The sequence below is a fragment of the Asparagus officinalis genome, chromosome 4, assembly GCF_001876935.1.
Source record: "Asparagus officinalis chromosome 4, Aspof.V1, whole genome shotgun sequence".
NCBI lineage: Eukaryota > Viridiplantae > Streptophyta > Magnoliopsida > Asparagales > Asparagaceae > Asparagus > Asparagus officinalis.
The window spans coordinates 24,874,139-24,894,704 of NC_033797.1; the positions used below are offsets into that span (position 1 = coordinate 24,874,139).

The window sequence follows — 20,566 nt, forward strand, 5'->3', positions numbered from 1 at the left end:
TGCAAAAGTAGTATCCATCGGATCAACCTAGGCTTGGCATCTTGCTTGCTCAAAAGATATTTGATGGCGGAGTGGTCGGTATAAACGATGACTTTGGACCCCACTAAGTAAGACCTGAACTTGTCAAAGGCGAATACAACTGCTAATAGCTCCTTTTCAGTGGTAGCGTAGTTAACTTGGGCTTCATCAAGAGTGCGACTAGCATAATAAATTGCATGAACTATCTTGTTCTTCCTTTGGCCCAACACAGCACCAACCGCATAATCACTTGCATCAGTCATGACTTCAAATGGGAGATTCCAGTCCGGCGGTTGCATAATAGGAGCTGTTATCAATGCTTCTTTCAACCTGCAAAAAGCATCAAGACATTCATCAGTGAAATCAAAGGTAGCATCTTTAAGAAGAAGGTTAGTTAAGGGTTTTGAAATTTTTGAGAAATCTTTGATGAAACGCCGATAGAAACCGGCATGTCCCAAGAAACTTCTTACTCCCCTAACCGACGTTGGTGGAGGCAATTTTTCAATGACTTCCACTTTTGATCGATCAACCTCAATTCCACGCTCAGACACCTTGTGCCCTAAAACTATTCCATCCCTTACCATAAAGTGGCATTTCTCCCAGTTTAGGACTAAATTAACTTCTTCGCAACGCTGCAAAACTCGAGACAAGTTAGATAAACAACCATCAAAAGTAGTTCCATACACGGAGAAGTCATCCATAAACACGTCCATAATATCCTCTATAAAATCAGAGAAAATGGCCATCATACATCGTTGAAAAGTGGCGGGGGCATTGCAAAGACCAAAAGGCATGCGCCTATAAGCAAAGGTCCCATAGGGACAGGTAAAAGTGGTCTTTTCCTGGTCACTAGGATGGATAGGAATTTGGAAAAATCCCGAATAGCCATCTAAATAACAAAAATATGAATGCCTAGCCAACCTTTCCAACATCTGGTCTATAAAGGGAAGTGGAAAATGATCTTTTCGGGTTGCCTTGTTCAATTTCCTATAATCAATACACATCCTCCAACCCGTAACCGTCCTAGTAGGGATAAGTTCGTTATTTGCATTCTTAACTACGGTCACACCTCCCTTTTTAGGAACCACATGAACCGGGCTAACCCATTCACTATCAGAAATAGGATAGATTACCCCAGAATCTAGTAGCTTAAGCACTTCCTTTTTAACCACTTCTTTCATGTTAGGATTTAATCTACGTTGGTGTTCTATAGAGGGTTTATGATCATCTTCCAAGAGAATTCTATGCATGCAAATTGATGGATTAATTCCCTTAATGTCGTTCATGGTGTATCCTATGACCTTGCGATGCATCCTAAGTGTTCTAAGCAACTTATCAGTTTCATTTTCATTCAGACATGCATTCACAATCACAGGATAAGTAAAATCAGGGCCAAGAAATTCATACCTTAAAGAGGAAGGGAGGGGTTTTAATTCTACCTTTGGTGCATTATCCTCTTCACAAATAGAACCTTTTGGCTCTAGCATCAATCTTTCAAGCTTTGCATTTCGAAGTGGAGCAGTTGATGTTGATTCTAAAGATTGAGCATACGCGGCTACCTCGGGGTCTTCATCATTTATTGAACCATCACTTACCAAACATTTCTCAAGTGGATCAGCTGAGTTATTGTTTGCAATTTGCTCATGTGTACACTTGTCAATGACGTCAACCCTGTAACAAATTTTATTAGTTAGAGGGAATTTCATAGTATTGCTTAAATCAAATTCCACCGTCTCCCCTCCAATATTTAGAGAGAGCCTTCCATTTTTAACATCGATTATAGCACCTGCAGTAGCAAGGAAGGGTCTTCCTAAAATAATTGGAATGTTAGAATCTTCTTCTATTTCCAAGATAACGAAATCGACCGGGATAAAGAACTTACCGACCTGGATAGGTACATCTTCAAGTATACCTACCGGATATTTTACCGATCGATCCGCCAGTTGGAGTGATATCGTGGTTGGCTTCAAATCTCCTATGCCAAGCTTCTTATAGATGGACATTGGCATCAAACTTACGCTTGCACCTAAATCACACAAAGCACGGTTAATAGAGACATTACCAATAACACAAGGAATAGAAAATGAACCTGGATCCTTAAGCTTAGGAGGCAGCTTATTCTGGATGATAGCACTACACTCCTCAGTAAGGGCCACAGTCTCGTATTCTTCCAACTTCCTTTTATTGGATAGGATCTCTTTCAAGAACTTAGCATATGAAGGCATTTGAGAGATAGCTTCAGTGAACGGGATATTGATGTGCAATTTTTTTAAAATCTCCAAGAATTTTCCGAACTGCTTTTCTAACTTAGCCTTAGCTAACCTTTGGGGAAATGGTAGAGGAGGCTTGTAAGGAGCGGGGGCCACATATTTTTCAACTTTTTCTTCTTCTTGTGTTTGAGTCTCATTATCCACATCTATCACATTTTCATTTTTTTCTTCATGATGACCATCCACCCCATCATTTTCCTTCATCTTGGGTCCCTCATATTGTTTTCCACTTCTAAGAGTTATAGCATTCACATGACTCCTGGGATTTGTCTCGGGTTGTCCAGGTAGCATGCCTGAAGGCCTAGAGGAAGAGCTAACATTTTGTGCCAATTGGGTGATTTGTGTCTCTAACATCTTGTTATGCGTAGCTAGGGAATCCATCTTAGAGGCCAATTGTTTCACCACCTCATTCGTGGTTTGTTGTTGCTGCTTAAACTCTTCATTCAATTTTGATTGAGTCGTCACAAACTTCTCCATCATATTTTCCAAATTTGACTTTTGAGAAGGGAAATTGGATTGAGGAGCACGAAAACCAGGTGGACCAAAATTAGATGCAGGCATGGGATTTCCAGGTGGGTTTCTATAAGAAAAATTAGGATGATTCCTCCACCCCGGATTATAAGTATTGGAGAATGGGTCTCCCTTCTGATTAAAGTTATTAACATAGTTAACTTGCTCATTACCAGAAGTATCAATGGATGGGGGGTTTCCTAATTGACATTGAAGTGCAGAATGACCCACATAGCCACATATCTCACATGAAATTGAAGTAGACGCCACAGAATTAATACTCAAACCTTCAACTTTCTTAAATAAAGCATCAACTTTAGAGGATATATGGTCTAAAGCATCTATTTCATACTTGCCTCCTTTTGATGTCTGAGGAGCACGCTCGTTCGCCCATTGATAGTGATTCTGAGCCATGTCTTCAATGAGAGTGTATGCCTCGTCTATTGTTTTGTTCATCAAAGCTCCTCCTGCAGCAGCATCAACAGTCATCCGTGTGTTGTAAGTGAGCCCGTTGTAGAAGGTGTGAACAATTAACCACTTCTCCAGTCCATGGTGAGGGCACATCCTCAATAATTCCTTGTAGCGTTCCCAAGCTTCATAGAGTGACTCTCCTTCCTTCTGTACAAAGCTTGTGATCTGGTTCCTCATCTGTGCTGTTTTACTTGGAGGAAAATACTTTGCAAGAAACGCTCTGGACAATTGATCCCAAGTGGTGATGGACCCAGCTGGCAATGAGTGCAACCAAGCCCTAGCCTTGTCCCTTAGAGAGAACGGAAATAATCTGAGTCGAATAGCATCATTGGTCACTCCATTAAGTTTCAAAGTGTCGCAATACTCCAAGAAAATCGATAGGTGGAGGTTCGGGTCTTCAGTAGCACCTCCTCCAAACTGATTCTGTTGAACCATTGAGAGCAGTGATGGTTTCAGCTCAAAGTTATTAGCTTCAACATTGGGCCTTGTAATGCTTGACTGTGTGCCTTGAGCATTTGGGGCTGCGAAATCCTTAAGAAGCTGATTTTGATCTCCCATCGTAGCTTGTTCTGTGTTCCTTTGCTCCCTTATAGACCTTCTTATGTTTGCAAGAGTCACCGATAGTTCAGGATTGTTTTCGTCGTTTACTTCTGTTTGATTCCCTTGCATAAAAGAAAGTGAGAAGCAAAGAGAAATATAAAAAAAATCTAGTCTAGCTTAATAACGTAAGCACTCAATATTAACACCGTAGTCCCCGGCAACGGCGCCAAAAACTTGATAGGCAAAATCTGCAAGCGCACAGACTCGTTGTAGCTATCAAGGTCGATCCCACAGGGACTAGGGTTAATTACCAAATTTCACGTTATTAGACTAGCTAAACTAATGAGTAAATTAGAAGAGATTTAATAAAAGAAATAAAATAAACAACTAATCGGATGGAATTCAATATAATGAAGGACTAGGATTGGGTTATCACCACAACTTAGGTGTTCAATGATGAATTATTTCAATTCTTGGTGTTGGTTTAATCTAGAAAGGGTGAATTAGCCTAAATTAATCTAAAGCCTCTTTCAAGGTCTAAAGATCGTGCTTAATCAATCTCAATTAACCTACTTTCGTGGAATCAAGATTAAATTAAACCCATTAAGCTTTATGCTAATCCAAATCAAATCCCCAAGGAATCTAGCCTACTTTCGTGGTTCGAGCTCCCTGCTTAATTTCTAGAGATCCGGTATTAATCTTCACCTTTCAGTCCTTCAATTAATTACCTATGATTGCTAATACGGTGATCAAGCGAATCAACAAAATTAAAACACTAGAAATCAAGTTCAAAGATTTAAACTTTCACCAAGAACCTATATCAATTCATCATCAATCACCAAAAAGTTGGGTTCTTTCCCAACCCTAGACAAGAAATCTACTCACACATGATTGGAATAAGAGAAGACATCAAATAATTATGCAAATCAATCATAAGAAGAAATAAATCAAAGAGAGGAAAGAATTAACCCGTCTTTCAATTGAAATCTTCAAAATAAGAACTTGCAATCCAATCTTCTACAAGAGATTAATGTCTTCCTTCAATACTTGAACCCTAGAATAGTTGCTAGTTGATGGCTAAAAGAACATAACAAAAGATATCCAAAACCCTAAGTCAAAACATCTATTTATATGTCCCCAAAAATCTGAAAATTAACTAATTCCCGCGCCACCGGTGTGGTCTGCACCACACCAGGGTGTGGTAGGGGCTGTTTTGCTGATTTTGTGCTTGTTTCTTCAGTTTTCGGTATTTTAGCTATAACTTTTGCGTCCGACCTCAGAATGAGGTGATTCAAGTTGCATTGGAATCCTGTTGAAGAGATCTACAACTTTCATCTTTTGAGTTTTTCTTGATTCAAACTGCATCATGGTCGAAATTCCAGTTCTTCATACTCGTGCATCCATTTTCTTCACGAACCATGCCTTCAAAATCTTGTTGTTGCTTCAAACTCTTGTAAAACTTCCAACGATCATCAAATCTTTCAATCTTGAGCCAATACCTACATATAAGAACACAAACCACAGCAGTATCCTCGATCTAAACACGAAATATGCATTAAACACTCGTAAATCATGCTTAAAACACACTAAGATAATGCATATTTTACGTGTTTATCAGTAAACTTTGTGGATGAAGCTTGGACTTGGATCTTCAACTTGAATTGCAATGCTTCAACCACTATTTCTCCAACCTCCATTTGATATGATCGTTATGACGCAATTTCATCCATCCTCCAACTTGTTGTTTGTCTATAATAAATAAATAAACACAAATACTAAATAAACAACATTAGTGATAAATTGTTTGTTAAGCATCACCAAAACAAAGATACCAACAATACTTATAGGGTTTCATGCTATACTTATAGGATAACGTGCTATACTTACAAGGTTTCGTGCTATACTTACAGGATAACGTGCTATATTTACAAGTAATGTATTTCATGCTATACTTACAAGTTATCATTCTATACTAAAATCAAATTTAACTAAAATTTTAACTAATTTTTATGAATTCATGAATAATAATGAGAAATTAGTGTGAAATAATCATGTGAAATAATAATGTGAAATTAATTGGTGGTTAATTACAAAACCTCATTTAACTAACATTTTATCAACATGTGAAATAATAATGTGAAATTAATTGGTGGTTAATTACAAAACCTCATTTAACTAACATTTTATCAAAAGTAACAAATTTTAATAATTTTTATCAAAACCTCATTTAACTAACATTTTATCAAAAGTAACAAATTTTAATAATTTTTATGAATTCATGTTATACTTATAGGATAACGTGCTATACTTATTGGATAACATGCTATACTTACAAGATAACGTGCTATACTTACTGGATAACATGTTATACTTACAGGATAACGTGCTATATTTACAGGATAATGTGTTATACTTACAGGATAATGTGCTATACTTACAAGATAATGTGTTATATATACTGGATAACATGCTATACTTACATGATAATGTGCTATACTTACAAGATAACGTGCTATACTTTTGGTAAACGTGCTATACTTACTGGTTAACGTGCTATACTTATAGGATAACGTGCTATACATACTGGATAACGTGCTATACTTACTAGATAACATGTTATACTTATAGGATAACATGCTATACTTATAAGAAAACGTGCTATACTTATAGGATAACGTGTTGTACTTTTGGTCAACGTGCTATACTTACTGGATAACATGTGCACAGGATAACGTGCTATACATACTGGATAACATGCTATACTTACTAGATAACGTGCTATACTTACAGGATAACGTGCTATAGTTACAGGATAACATGCTATATTTACATGATTACATGTGCTATACTTACTGGATAACGTACTATACTTACAGGATAACGTGCTATACTTACAGAATAACGTGCTATACTTACTGGATAACGTGCTATACTTACAGGATAATGTGCTATACTTATTGGATAACGTGCTATACTTACAGGATAATGTGCTATACTTACATGATAACATGCTATACTTACATGATAACGTGCTATACTTTTGGTCAACGTGCTATACTTACAGAATAACATGCCATACTTACAGGGTAACATGTTATACTTAAAGGATAACGTGATATACTTAAAGGATAACGTGCTATACATACTGGATAACGTGCTATACTTATAGGATAACATGCTATACTTACTGGATAGCGTGTTATACTTACAGGATAACGTGATATACTTTTGGTCAACGTATTATACTTACTGGATAACGTGCTATACTTCAAGATAATGTGCTATACTTACAGGATACGTGCTATACTTACAGGATAACGTCATATACTTACAGGTTTCATGCTATAACCTGAAATATAGCTTACAAACCTTTTAAATTACAGCTTATAAGACAAAAACCTTGGAATTAAAATATATTTTCAAACAGATATTTATACAAAACAAAATAAATGAGTGCTCCATCGAGGGAGAAGAAACTGAATGCATCAACACTAAGACAATACTTTACATAATCCATTCCAACAGCAGTCCCACAGACAATATTACTTTACAAATCAATTTCCAAACATATATTTATACATACAAAAATATTGGATATCACATTTGACATCTAGCATCCAGGGAATTGGTCTTGAGGATCACATTGATATCCTGAAATCAAAATATAAGCTGATCAAAAGAACAATAGACTGAATATAAGCGGTTCAATGAACATTACACTTATGAGATAGAATTCACAACGTTGGATGGAATTCACAATAACGCCATGAGATAGAATTTTCTGCAACTATAAAACATAAGGCAACTTTAGTTGCCTATCAATATTATACGTAATTCCTTTATTAAAACAAATTTCAAATACTGAAAACAAAATGGAGGTTTTGAGTATTTGTTGTTATTTTCGATATGAGGCAAAAAATACAATTGAGGGTGTCAAATAATTCTCAGCAATTGAAGTATTCCCTATTCAGATAAGCATTGTATTCATAACTGGCCTAAATGCTTATTTATTGCCATTATAACATCAATATCATAGCCAAATCTTTTACCAATTGATTTCTATGAAGGAGCAGCGACTGATGACTGGCCCGGGCGTCGGAGCAACGGCGAGGTCGGTGACACTGTGAGGTCCACGACAGCGGTGGGCGACGGGTGGTGGACGACGGGCGACACAGCGGTAGTTCGTGGTCGTTTTTTTAATTTAGGGCTGAGAGAGAAAGGGGAAAATGATGAGAGAGAAACTGATTTATATTTGGCAATGAAAGGTGTATTTTGGGGTTTTTTTTACCTTAATTATGTATAAATACAAGTGCTGAAAGTACTTTATTTTAGAGATTGGGTCTAAAGACAAATATAAAAAGTGAATTGTGCTTAAAGATACAACTAATGATGGTTGGGTTTAAAGATGAAGTTGGGTAAACAAATGGGTGTAGTAAAAACAATACTTTCAGCACTCACGTTGGCGGCATCTCCCTCCACAATCACCCTCCAAAATCTAGCTTCATGTGCAAAATTCAATGCTTCACAGAGAGCGACATGTTCTCACGTTCCAGCCCCCCCTGAATAACAAAAATATTGGAAACCCACCAGCAAAAGATCTCCCCTCTATGACCTCGCACCGTCACCCTGACTTCAATGCATCAAGCACGACGCCATCGAAGTCAAAGTTTCATAATTCCTACCGCGCCGTCAAAGTTTAACTACCATAATCATTGCAGGTGGAGACTTCCAAACAATTGGAGCAACCATGGACGGCCACGCAGCTCCCTATTGTTGGGCAAACATCAAAAGCATGCTTAGACCTTTCCACTGCGCTCGACAATCCGAGAGCTCTTGTTTCTTTTCTGTTTCCTCCACACGAACCATCAAATCATAAAGAATAAGTCAAGGTTTAACCTCGTGGCCAAATAAATTTTTTAGTTTGCTTCGTCTCTCGCACTAGATTTTGAGAGGCCAATTCTGTAAGACCCCTTGGATTTTGAGGAATGTATGAGCAATTTCAAAGTTTTGAGGGACCATAAAAATTATTGGAGAGTTCATTTGGTGGACTAATATCTAAATACCCCTCAATCTCTATCCCAGGGATCATTAAAGAGCTCCTGTCTGCCCTCGAAGGTGATGCACTTTCTTGATGTTTCTCAGGATTTTCCGCTGAGGGGAGATGTTTGCTTTCGCCCAAGAGCTGTTCGATGAAATGATTGTGAGAGAGTATTATGGGTAAATTGCTTGCACAGCACTTTCACTTCACCAATTTTGCAGTCACTTGTAGAGTTTGTGCATATTCTTGGTAAAGTTGTTGACTTGTCTAAAGCTTTGTTTGCTAATTTCAGCTTTAAGGTGCTTCCATGTGCAGATGCAGTTTCTTTATATAAAGATTCAATTAACATTTATCTTGATGGAAAACTGTAGCCATGACATTTTCATTTCCATAACATTGTCCATGAATATTATGTTAAAATCCTTGGTGAGAAAAACTTTTACCTAGTATTTGTAAAAGAAATAGGATCAAACTCCTTAAAAGTATAACTAAAACAAGAGCTAAAAATGAGAACACAATACATCACAAGCTTGATTAGCCCCTGCGAGAAATTTGACAATGATAAGAAATAAGCATTTCCCCATCATTATTGCATCAGTTTTGAAGCAAAAGAAATTACGAACAGCAGCAGTGGATTTTGATCTCAAGTTTGATGAAAGTTTTGCTTATGAAAATAATTGTGGCAAAAGAAATAATTGTGCTAAAATAGGGCTGAATCCACAAAACTTCCTTATAATCAACGGAACTTCAATGATCGATCATTTTCCAAGACAAGCTTCAGCATCTTTCCTCATCATGCACTAGTGCAACTCTAAATGCATGTGGCAACAAAAATATTAGTTGTCGATCTATATAAATCAACTTCATGATTTAGTCTTACCCAATTATTTTGTTAATATTTTGTAACACATTTGGTCTATTAATTCTCACTAGCATTATTGAACGTGCAAATGCACATGCAACAGAAACTAAAACAGATATTCTAATTTTTCTTCAAATTTACTAGCATTAATGCACGTGCAACAGAAATTAAAACTTAAATATTCTAATTTTTACATAAATTAATGCCTTAAAGTATCATCAATTTTTGCAAGATCTTTTTGTGGTGTTTGTTCATTTAATGTGCTATATTTATTTATCTTATTTGGAATTGACTTTTATAAATATTTCAATTTGAGCGATGATGATAATTTTTTTAGATAATATTCTTTAGAAGAGTCTTTTTCATATTTCATTTTATTATTTTAATTATTTATAGTCTAAGTATCTAGATATACACTTTCAATAATATCTACATTGGACCATATTGAAAATTTATTTGTTATTTTCATTTTATTTATATACATTTTTTGGAAAAAAAGAACTTTATCAATTTATAGTTATAATCCTTATACTATGTAATGTAATAAATATGTGCTTAGTGAGCTTTAGTAATTAGCTCATGTCAACATTGTAGAAAGTTCTAGAAAAAAGAAAGAGAGAAGGAAAAAAAAAGGAAGAAAAAAAAAACAATCCTATAAAATTACAATTCTACCCTTTCAAATACAATAGTAATGGAAAAAATGTCCACCTCTCATCCATTTTTGGCCTACCCCACTATTTCCATTATATAGTAGTATAGATTTATACATAGTTTTCTCTGTGACCTGGGCATTGCCAGGGAAACACTTTTGTGCGTATATCAACAAGTCAGACCATCTATACGAAATCTTATATAAAATAATCTGGTAAAAGTGCAAATCAATCAAATATATGACCAAAATTAAAACATTAACATGCAATAATCTCTGCAATAATATTGTACATTGAGAGGAAGTTGGTGACAGATGGGAATGTTTTACCTAGCTATAATAATAGATGTATAGTCATCGGCAAGTATAGGGTGATAAGCAGAGAATTTTGAAGTTAGAGTATTTTTCAGGACTCAATACATTTTAGGATTAAACATTTAACATGAATATGTTTATTTATGTATTATGATGTCATAGAATTCCATGGTATATTTTTTAAGTACACAGACAGTTGCAAAAATTAATCTGGGATAATCAAAGAAAAGGTGTATTCTTGATGCATTTATGAGGGTTTACTTGTCTACAATTAATTTCAATATCATATTCTCATCTTCTGACAACTACCTGTGCAACATTATAAATTAACTGCATACCTCCATGCTTTGGTTCACAAAACACATAGAAGCTCCCTTTACGAACCTATATTTCTCTTCTGACAATAATTTTATTCATGGAGTTGCTTCCCTTTTTCTTTCTGTATGTGAAGATCCTTCTAATTTTAACCTTCTCTTTATCTCATCATGCAACATCAAGGACATTCACCAACTTCACCGATGTCGAATCTCTGTTGTCCTTCAAAGCTCAAGTCAATGATCCATATGGCATGTTAGCCACCAACTGGACCACCAACATGTCCTTCTGCACCTGGGTCGGAGTTTCTTGCAGTCATCAACATCAACGAGTCACTTCCATCAAACTCCGAGATTTTCGCCTTCAGGGTGCTATCTCTTCTCACCTTGGCAACCTCTCTTTCCTCTCAGAGCTCGACCTTGCAAACTGCAGCCTTAGAGGCTCCATACCTCGATCCCTTGCTCAGTTACCGCGTCTGAAGAGGCTCATTCTCCAACATAACTTTCTATCTGGTCCTATTCCTATCAGTATCTTCAACATGTCTTCATTGGTCTTGTTATCTCTCATTTATAACAATCTCACTGGCACTCTGCCATCAAACAAAAGCTTTATCATGCTTCCTCGTCTTGAATTTCTCTCTCTCGCATCTAATCAGTTGACAGGTGAGATTCCATCTGCATTTGGTGAATCCAGGAGCCTTGAAACTTTTGCCTTGTCGTATAATGAGTTCGCGGGCGCCATACCTGCTGAGTTTGGCCGCTTGCCAAATCTCTCTGTGTTATTACTTGGAGATAATCACTTGTCTGGAAAAATCCCAAAATTTCTAGGCAATCTCACAAAGCTCACCACTCTGGAACTAAGCCTTAACAAGTTTGAAGGGGAAGTTCCCAAGGAGTTAGGGAATCTAGTGAATCTCGAACAGATTTATCTTGCTAGTAATCAGTTATCTGGTGAGATCCCTTCTATATTTGAACAGTGCAAGGCCCTTCAAATTCTTTCATTGTCACTCAATCAATTAACAGGTAAGATTCCTTCTAGCTTTGCTCAGTGCAAGGACCTTCAAGTTCTTTCTTTGTCATTCAACAACTTGACTGGAGCCATACCTGACGAGCTTGGGAGCCTGTCAGAGCTTAGACTAATGTACCTTGCAAATAACACATTAACTGGATCAATACCATCATCTTTTGGCAACCTCACAAACGCCGTAAGGATCGACCTAGCCTTCAACAATATTGAAGGGGTAATTCCTAAGGAGCTTGGGTATCTGCCAAATCTTGAATATCTAAATCTTGGACCTAATAGGTTAACTGGTACTATACCCAACTCCCTTCTCAATGCTTCCACACTTGCCTTTCTCCAAGTTACTTCTAACTATTTAACGGGACATATTCCTGTTACAATCGGGAGGTCCCTGCCATTTCTCACCAGACTATTCATCAATGACAACCAATTCACTGGAGGACTAGACTTCATCACATCGCTTTCCAGTTGTAAGGATCTAGTGTTTCTTGATGTTTCGCAAAATGAATTTGATGGTGTTCTTCCAAATTCTGTCGGGAATCTTTCCGTTGATCTTTATTATTTTTCTGCAAGTCAAAACAACATAGGAGGAGAAATTCCTACAACTTTAGGCAATTTGAGCAGCCTTCTCTTAATAGATCTTAGTATTAACAAGCTAGTCGGGACAATACCACTTGATATTGCCAAGCTAGGGAAGCTTCAGGTTTTGCACCTAGGTAGTAACAAAATCAGTGGAATGATACCATCAAAGGTTAGTTCAATGAAAGACTTAGGCACACTGTACCTTCAAAATAACAATCTCATTGGACCAATACCGGGGTCTATAAGTAACATCAGCCAGCTGCAGCGGTTGTCACTTTCTTCCAACCAATTATCATCAACCATTCCCATGAGCTTGTGGAACCTAAGAAATATTATCGAACTGAACCTTTCAAATAATGCCCTTTATGGACAACTCTCTCCCCAATTGGGGAGCTTGAAGGCTCTTGATGTTTTGGATCTATCAGTGAATAAGTTGTCAGGTGAAATATCCAATGCTCTTGGTCAGCTTGTTATGATTACACACATTGATCTTTCTAGCAACTCGTTCCAAGGTGAAATTCCACAATCTCTCGGTTCCCTGGTAAATGTCAAATATCTCAATCTGTCTCACAATTTTCTATCGGGCTCCATATCCAAGTCGATAGGAAATCTTCCACAGATCGGTAATCTAGACCTTTCATTCAACAATTTAGAAGGACAAATTCCAGAAGGCCGAGCTTTCTCGAATAGCAGCATCCCCTCTTTGGAGGGAAATGTAGAACTTTGTGGTGCACCTCAGCTAGACTTCCCACCTTGCGTGACAACTAATGTATATCCAAATTCAAGGAGAAAGCTGGACCTTCTCAGATATGTCCTCCCAATTGTTGCTTTCATCATGGTTGTCCTTGCTACTCTCGTGCTCGTGTTCTATCGTAAGAGAAATGTGACAAACACAAATCACAGTGACTTCCCAGGTTTAAATGATCATAGGCTGATTTCATACCATGAGCTTGTTCGTGCAACTGACAATTTCAACAAAGTCAATCTAATAGGAAAGGGAAGTTTTGGCTCAGTTTATAGAGGCTGCCTTGATGATGGGCTGATTGTAGCAGTGAAAGTCTTGAACTTGGAAGTTGAAGGAGCTTCAAACTCTTTCGAATCAGAATATCAAGCTTTGTGCGTGGTTCGACATAGGAATCTAATCAAAATCATCAGCATATGTTCCAGTCCGGACTTTAAGGCGCTAGTCCTCCAATTTATGCCCAAAGGGAACCTTGATCAATTGTTGTATTCTGATACTCGTCATCTCAGTCTTCTTCAAATATTAAACATAATGGTGGATGTATCGTTGGCACTTGAGTATCTCCATCACCACCATCCTCATACTGTGCTCCATTGTGATTTGAAGCCAAGCAATGTTTTGTTGGATGAAGAAATGACAGCACATGTTAGTGACTTTGGCATTGCAAAGTTGCTACTTGGCAGTATGTCCGTAGTATCAGCCAGCACACCAGGCACCATAGGTTATATTGCTCCAGGTAATACCAAAAAGAGTTACAAAAAAAACTTACAATTTTTTTAGAATGTTTTGGTCATGGTTTATAACATACAGAAGCTGATTTTTTCTTTCTTAATTGCCTAGATTTTCATGACTTGAGTAATCATAAATATGAATTTACTTTAGCTGTGAACTGAAAAAATTATCAGACTACTTGACTCTCATTCATAAGCTTAGTTGAATGCATAGAGTCGAGTGGTACGCATCATACACTGAAAGGTCCATAATGAAGTTTCATTGAAGCTCAACTTTGAGAGTTGTAACTTCTAAAACCTGATCTCTATTTGTCTTTCCACGTGCTTATAGGCCTGATTTATTTGACTCATTGAAAATAATGTTTGTAACAGAATATGGCTCTACGGGAACTGTCTCAAAAATGGGTGATGTCTATAGCTTTGGAATCCTTTTGTTGGAAATGATCACTAGAAAAAAGCCTACTGACACAATATTTGGCGGAGAATCAAGTTTTAGGGAGTGGATATGCAAAGCATACCCGTCTTCTTTGGTGGATATTGTGGATGACAGTCTTCTAGAAGATGGTTTTAATGTTGAGCAAGGTGTGCAGGATTTATCTTCCATATACCAGTGCCTGTCATCTGTTACTGAGTTGGGTTTGATTTGTTCAAGCTCATTACCTACGAAAAGAATACCAATGACACTTGTGGTTCCCAGGCTGCAGCAGATAAGAAAGGAGTACATGTCACAGCTCTCTTTTCTTCAGACATCGACCACCTTAGCTTGTGAAGCTTAGTTTACTCTTTGGTTGAGAGTATGTTACTTTTTCCTGTTATAATATAAGGTTGACTTAAATCATCTTCCTTTGTGAATGCTTGTATATGATGATACCTTGGAGGGTCTTTGTGAGCTATTTCTTCTGCATGATGCACATCGAACTTCCATTTATTTTAGTAACCACTTTGGTTACTTGGATGATTGAAGTTCATGTTAGAAATTTATCAAATAATTAAGAATATAGCATGCAGATAAATCCGAATAAAATAAATAAGAGATTAGAAATTCAGGCTTGACGGGAGCAGTCGTGTATTCACTGCCCTAGAAGATTGAGAACCCGCTTATCGCCCTGGCGCAGATGGTTCCCTCCCCCCTAGCGGTAAAAGCCCCCGGAAACGACCGACCTCTGTACTCGGGCGGGAGTGTAGAGCTTCAGCTCAGATGAAGGAAGTTGCCCATAAAATAAAACTAAGATGTAGATGAAAATAATATGTAGGGGAGAGAAGAAAAACAAGAGAAACTTGTTGTATATTTTTTCTTATCATTTTGATCTCAACATACAGATATATATATAGGGTTGGAAAAGACGTTACAAAACCCGTAATTAATTCCGTAACGTTCATCATAAATTTTGTAACGTTCCCCATAATTATATAGCCGTTACACATATTTTTAATTGCTAATTAAAACATGTTTTAATTATAAAATTTAATTACTATTCATGAAGGCAAAATTGTCTTTTCCTAACAAAATATCTAACAGTTCAGGTACTTCGCAAGAAAAAGACAATCGCTCATCTGCGTTTAGGGATATAACATCATCCTGTCATGCCTCCAATTCTTTCAAGTCATAGGAAAAGCTGTTAACTCGAGAAATTGTAGAATGCATTATTCTCTAGCCAACGATTAGTGTGGTCTCTATTTGGTTTTCTTCTATTTTTCTGCTCACTGATTATTACAATGATTTATTGCAGTAGCTTGTTGAAATATGCGTGTCTGAACTTGTAGGTTGGTTCAGCATCAGATGATCTCTCGAACCCTGGGAAAGAAATTTGGACGTTTTCTGTGTGTGAAGGCACTCACTTGCTTGTGAGATGAAGCTATAGTTTGTTGTCTAGAGCAATAATAAATTAAATTATGCATCAATAATTTGACTTAAATCAATGATGAGCCTTTTGTTAACTAAAAGGTCGGCTTCGGCAAGTCAACTGAGAAACTTGAAGAAGTTATTCCTTTTATTTGTATTTGGATGCTTATCTCACGGTTTGAACCAAATATCTGAACCATGGCATTGAAAATCTATCGATAATGTAAAACAAATATATTCATTATGTATTACTTTCTTAGTCTAGAATTTTTTTTATCTTTGAGCAATAATTCATTCTACAATATTATACATCAACGTAGAATGCATATTCACATTTTTCCAGCTATCCTTTTAATTTCTCGTCCTGTGGCATAAAATTGGCCATGCTTTTCAACAGACGGTTAAAAAAACGTCCTTGGATAGATGAGCTCCAGGCTCACTTTTCGTATTTTGTTCGATGCTCATTGATTTCATTTCTGAATTCAGTTTGTTCTTTGTTGATGATAATTGCATTCAAATCCCCTGAGGTCTCTCTACATTTTACACGGGTTATCCTACGATTACTTCTTCTATTTACAGAGGAGACCGTAGAGAAGGAAAATATAAATAGGCTCTGGGATCACCCAGAGTTATTACAATAAATCATCCACATAATTACAATAATACCACGGGATACCTGAATGTAATTAATTGCTGTTGTGGGGGAAAAGGCCACTGTCGAATTACCCTTTCACGATGCTACACTCTACGGTAGTTTTGCAAAATCTTGAGCTTAAACCCCGCTAAAAAACACTAAACTTTACCCCAAATCCAAAAGAGTAAACTTAGACTCTCTGGAACCATAAAGAGCTTTGGTCTTCCATTGTTGTGAATTGAGTTCGTACTGGGCACAACAAGTGGGACATTTGGATGCTTTGGTGTCGGCTCAGTTTTGGGAAAACTTCACCGAGGTGGAGAATTGTGAGTGGGTGGGGACCACTTGCCCACGAGCTGGGCAACAGAATTGTTTCCGCAACAATATAAACAAGGCCCACCCGAGATACTTACACCGCAACAATATAAATACCTAGGGTTTCGTGAAACTCAGAGGATTGAGGGGGGTGCGGCTGTGCATGTGTTGCGGCTACAGAGGAAGAGCAAGGAGTCTTTTTTATTGGCAGCTGCAAGCAGGCTTGGTGCATTGCGGCCACGAAGAAAAAGCAAAAGTGCATGGAGTTCTTTTTTGTGCGGTTGCAGAAAGAAAAGTGTAGTCCTTTTGTGATCCTTTTGTAGAGAGATATTTGTGAGGGATCTGAGAGTTTGTTTGAGGGTTTAGGTTGTGAGTAATTGTAAACCCTAGTTGTAATCTCTCCCTCTATTAGTAGATCTCCCCCCTCCTTGCCCCGTGGACGTAGGCAATTTGCCGAACCACGTAAAATTGGTTGTATCGCTATTTGTGTGATTTGTAATAGCCTTTAGGATCCCTCGACAGATCAGTCCTAGAACTGATGAGAGGAAGAGCCGATATCCCACTTGGTTGAGATATCCGCTTCAGATTCTTGTCTCCTTGGTGAGACGGGAATTCTTATTGTGATCTGACTCTCTTGTTGTGCTGCCGAAGTGCTGCCGAAATTTCCGCTGCGCGCAACAAGTGGTATCAGAGCCCAGGTTTCAGATCTAGGGTTTTTTTGGTGGAGGAAGATTCTTGTGTGAAGTTTGGTTCTTGGAGTTCTCGGCTTCGGTGGAGATAACATTAGGAGTTGCCGTTGGAGATTTCGCTTTCCTCGTGTGGATAGGAGATCTATTTGGAATCCGATCTAGGGTTCAGTTGGGTGGTTCCTAATTCTATCAAATTTGTTCTTTCTCTATAATTTGGAGTTAGTTTGCAATGGGAGAAGAAGGTGAAAGCAGCAAGTCGATGGCGAGTACAATACAAGTTGGTTTTCAGAACACTAAAATTAGTGTGGTGAAGTATGACGGCAAAATCAACTTTGGTTTGTGGATGAGCGACGTACAGGATGCGTTAAATGCTCAGAATTTGGAAGAGACCATCATGGTCCACGAGAGGCCACCTAAATATGAAGAGGCGGTATGGGAGAAAATGAATAGGAACGCTTGTGGGGTGATCAGGTCCTGTTTGGAACAGGAGCTGAAGTATGATGTGATTGGGGTGACGTCTGCGATGAAGATGTGGGAAATTCTCAACAATAAGTACCTTACGAAGAGTGTTGAGAACCGATTGCACTTGCTGCGTAGGTTATTCAGATTCCAGATGTCCAGAGGCACCTCGCTTGCGGCTCATGTGAACAACTATACGAAGTTGTTGTCGGACTTGGCGAATGTTGATGAGAAGATATCGGATGAGTACAAGGCGATTATTTTGTTGGGCTCCTTACCGGATGAGGAGTATGATACCTTCGTGCTCACTTTGTTGAACGGGAGATCTTCTATCATCTATAGTGAAGTGACTAACGCATTGACCAATTATGATTTGAGGAGGAAGGATAAGGAGACTTCCCGTGCTAGCACTTCAGGTGAGGCCTTGTCGACGAGAGGTAGAAGCCCATATCCGAAAGGTGGTAATAGAGGAAGGCCAAAGTCTAAAGGCCGCCACCAATTAACAAAGAACCATTGTGTATTCTGCAAAGAGCAGGGACATTGGAAGAGAGACTGCCCAAAGCTCAAGGAGAAAGAGAATGGCAAGAAAAAGGGCCCGAAGGCCAATGAGGTGAATATTGCGAAAGGCGATGATTCCGATGATTCGTGCTTTTCTCTACTGATTACTCCGGAGGTGAACCATGTGGATGCATCAGAGTGGATGCTTGATTCCGGCGCTACTTTTCATGTGACCCCTAGGCGAGACTGGTTTGCATCTTTTGAGAAAGTCGACGGGGGCGTTGTTGTCATGGGAAATGATCAATCCTGTGGCGTTTGTGGGATAGGTACCGTACGGATTAGGATGCACGATGGAGTAGTCCGTGAGTTGAAGGAGGTGAGATTTGTTCCTCAACTGAAGAAAAATCTTATCTCAGTTGGAGCTTTGGAGGCAAAGGGATTCAAGGTGACTTTCGAAAACACTGTAGCGAAGGTTACTAAGGGATCATTGGTGGTGATGAAGGGAGTCCGTAATCGAAATTTGTATTATCTGAAGGGAAGCACCGAGATTGGCCATGTTGCTTCGGCTATTTCAGAAGCGGACATGAGCAGACTTTGGCACTATAGATTGGGGCACACAGGTGAAAAGTCACTACAGGCATTGTGCAAGCAGGGGCTATTGAAGGGAGCCAAGAGTGGGAAGATTGAGTTCTGTGAGCACTGTGTTCTTGGCAAGAAGACGAAGGTGAAGTTCGGGACTGCCATTCATCAGACGAGGGGCATCCTGAATTACGTGCACACAGACGTTTGGGGTCCCACTAAGTCTGCATCACTTGGTGGTAGACATTGGTTCGTCACTTTTGTAGATGACTATTCTAGGCGTTGTTGGGTGTACACCATGACGAAGAAGAGTGAAGTCCTAGATTTGTTTGTGGAGTGGAAGAAGAGATTGGAACTGCAGACTGGGAGAAAGATCAAGACGTTGCGATCCGACAACGGTGGTGAGTATACTTCTGACCCCTTTCAGCAGCTATGTCGAGACGAGGGCATAGAGAGACACTTCACAGTTAGTCATACACCGCAGCAAAATGGGGTGGCAGAGAGGTTGAATCGGTCTTTACTGGAGAAGATCCGATGCTTATTGTCGCAGAGTGGTTTGGAGAAGATCTTTTGGGCTGAGGCACTTACATATGCGAGCCACCTCATTAATAGGCTGCCTTCATCTGCGATTGAGGGGAAAACCCCTATGGAGATGTGGTCGGGAGAGACAACATATGACTATGACCAGCTCAAGGTATTTGGTTACCCTGCATATTATCATTTTAGAACTGATAAGTTGGAATCTCGAGCTAGGAAGGCCATATTTGTAGGATTCAAGCGTGGTGTCAAGGGATACAAGCTTTGGGATCCAGTTGATAAGAAGATTGTGTTGAGTAGGGACGTCACATTTGATGAGGCTTCAATCTTGAAGCTTCCCAGCTCTCATCAGGTGGAGAGCGACCCGACGGAGGAGATATCGCAGGTGGTGGAGCTTCCCAGCTCTCATCAGGTGGAGAGCGACCCGACGGAGGAGATATCGCAGGTGGTGGAGATTGATGCATCTCCACATTGTCCAGATGGTACAGTATCCATGCAGGTGCCGACTGAGGTCATGCCAGGCGAGCACGACGATGACACGGAGGATACGAGTATAAATGTGCAGGATCAGGAACCGACGGCTCAGGTTCAGGATTCTATTGCGGCTAGGAGACAGAGGAGAAACATACAGATGCCAGCACGGTATGCCGACACAGTTGCATATGCACTTCCGGTAGAGAGTATCGATGAGTTGGTGCCTACTACATTCAGAGAGGCCGAGCAGAGTTCGGAGGCTGATTCGTGGCAGGTGGCTATGCAGGAGGAGATGGAATCTCTTCATAAGAACGATACATGGGAGCTTGTTGAGCTTCCAAAGGGGCGGAAGGCAATTGGTTGCAAGTGGGTATACACGAAGAAGGAGGGCATTGAGGGCACTCCATTGAGATTCAAAGCTAGGTTGGTTGCGAAGGGCTATGCACAGGAGGAAGGAATAGATTATAATGGGGTT

At 38.9% G+C, this 20,566-nt stretch overlaps 2 protein-coding genes across 3 annotated transcripts; one reads left to right on the forward strand and one right to left on the reverse strand.

Moving 5' to 3' along the window:
- LOC109838369 lies at positions 2,288-3,827 on the reverse strand. The gene is made up of 2 exons (XM_020406819.1): positions 2,341-3,827; positions 2,288-2,294 (listed from the first exon to the last, which is right to left on the reverse strand). Exons 1-2 carry the CDS (start codon positions 3,825-3,827, stop codon positions 2,288-2,290), a joined length of 1,494 nt encoding a protein of 497 aa, XP_020262408.1.
- On the forward strand, positions 10,298-15,877 carry LOC109836989 (putative receptor-like protein kinase At3g47110). Of its 2 annotated transcripts, XM_020405067.1 has the most exons (3): positions 10,298-14,068; positions 14,436-14,857; positions 15,828-15,877. In XM_020405067.1, the coding sequence occupies exons 1-2, from the start codon at positions 11,089-11,091 to the stop codon at positions 14,837-14,839; spliced, it is 3,384 nt and encodes a 1,127-aa protein (XP_020260656.1). In that variant the 5' UTR covers positions 10,298-11,088; the 3' UTR covers positions 14,840-14,857; positions 15,828-15,877. The 2 variants fall into 2 exon arrangements, with proteins under 2 accessions (XP_020260656.1, XP_020260655.1); XM_020405066.1 differs by lacking the exon at positions 15,828-15,877 and having other exon boundaries at positions 14,436-14,968.

What these genes read in the sequence shown, in the direction of transcription:
- LOC109838369 (XM_020406819.1), bottom strand. Translation starts at nt 3,827, where the DNA reads ATGGGAGATCAAAATCAGCTTCTTAAGGATTTCGCAGCCCCAAATGCT.
- LOC109836989 (XM_020405067.1), top strand. Translation starts at nt 11,089, where the DNA reads ATGGAGTTGCTTCCCTTTTTCTTTCTGTATGTGAAGATCCTTCTAATT. An exon ending in CATAGGTTATATTGCTCCAG is followed by an intron (nt 14,069 to 14,435) that starts GTAATACCAAAA and finishes TGTTTGTAACAG; the next exon opens with AATATGGCTCTACGGGAACT.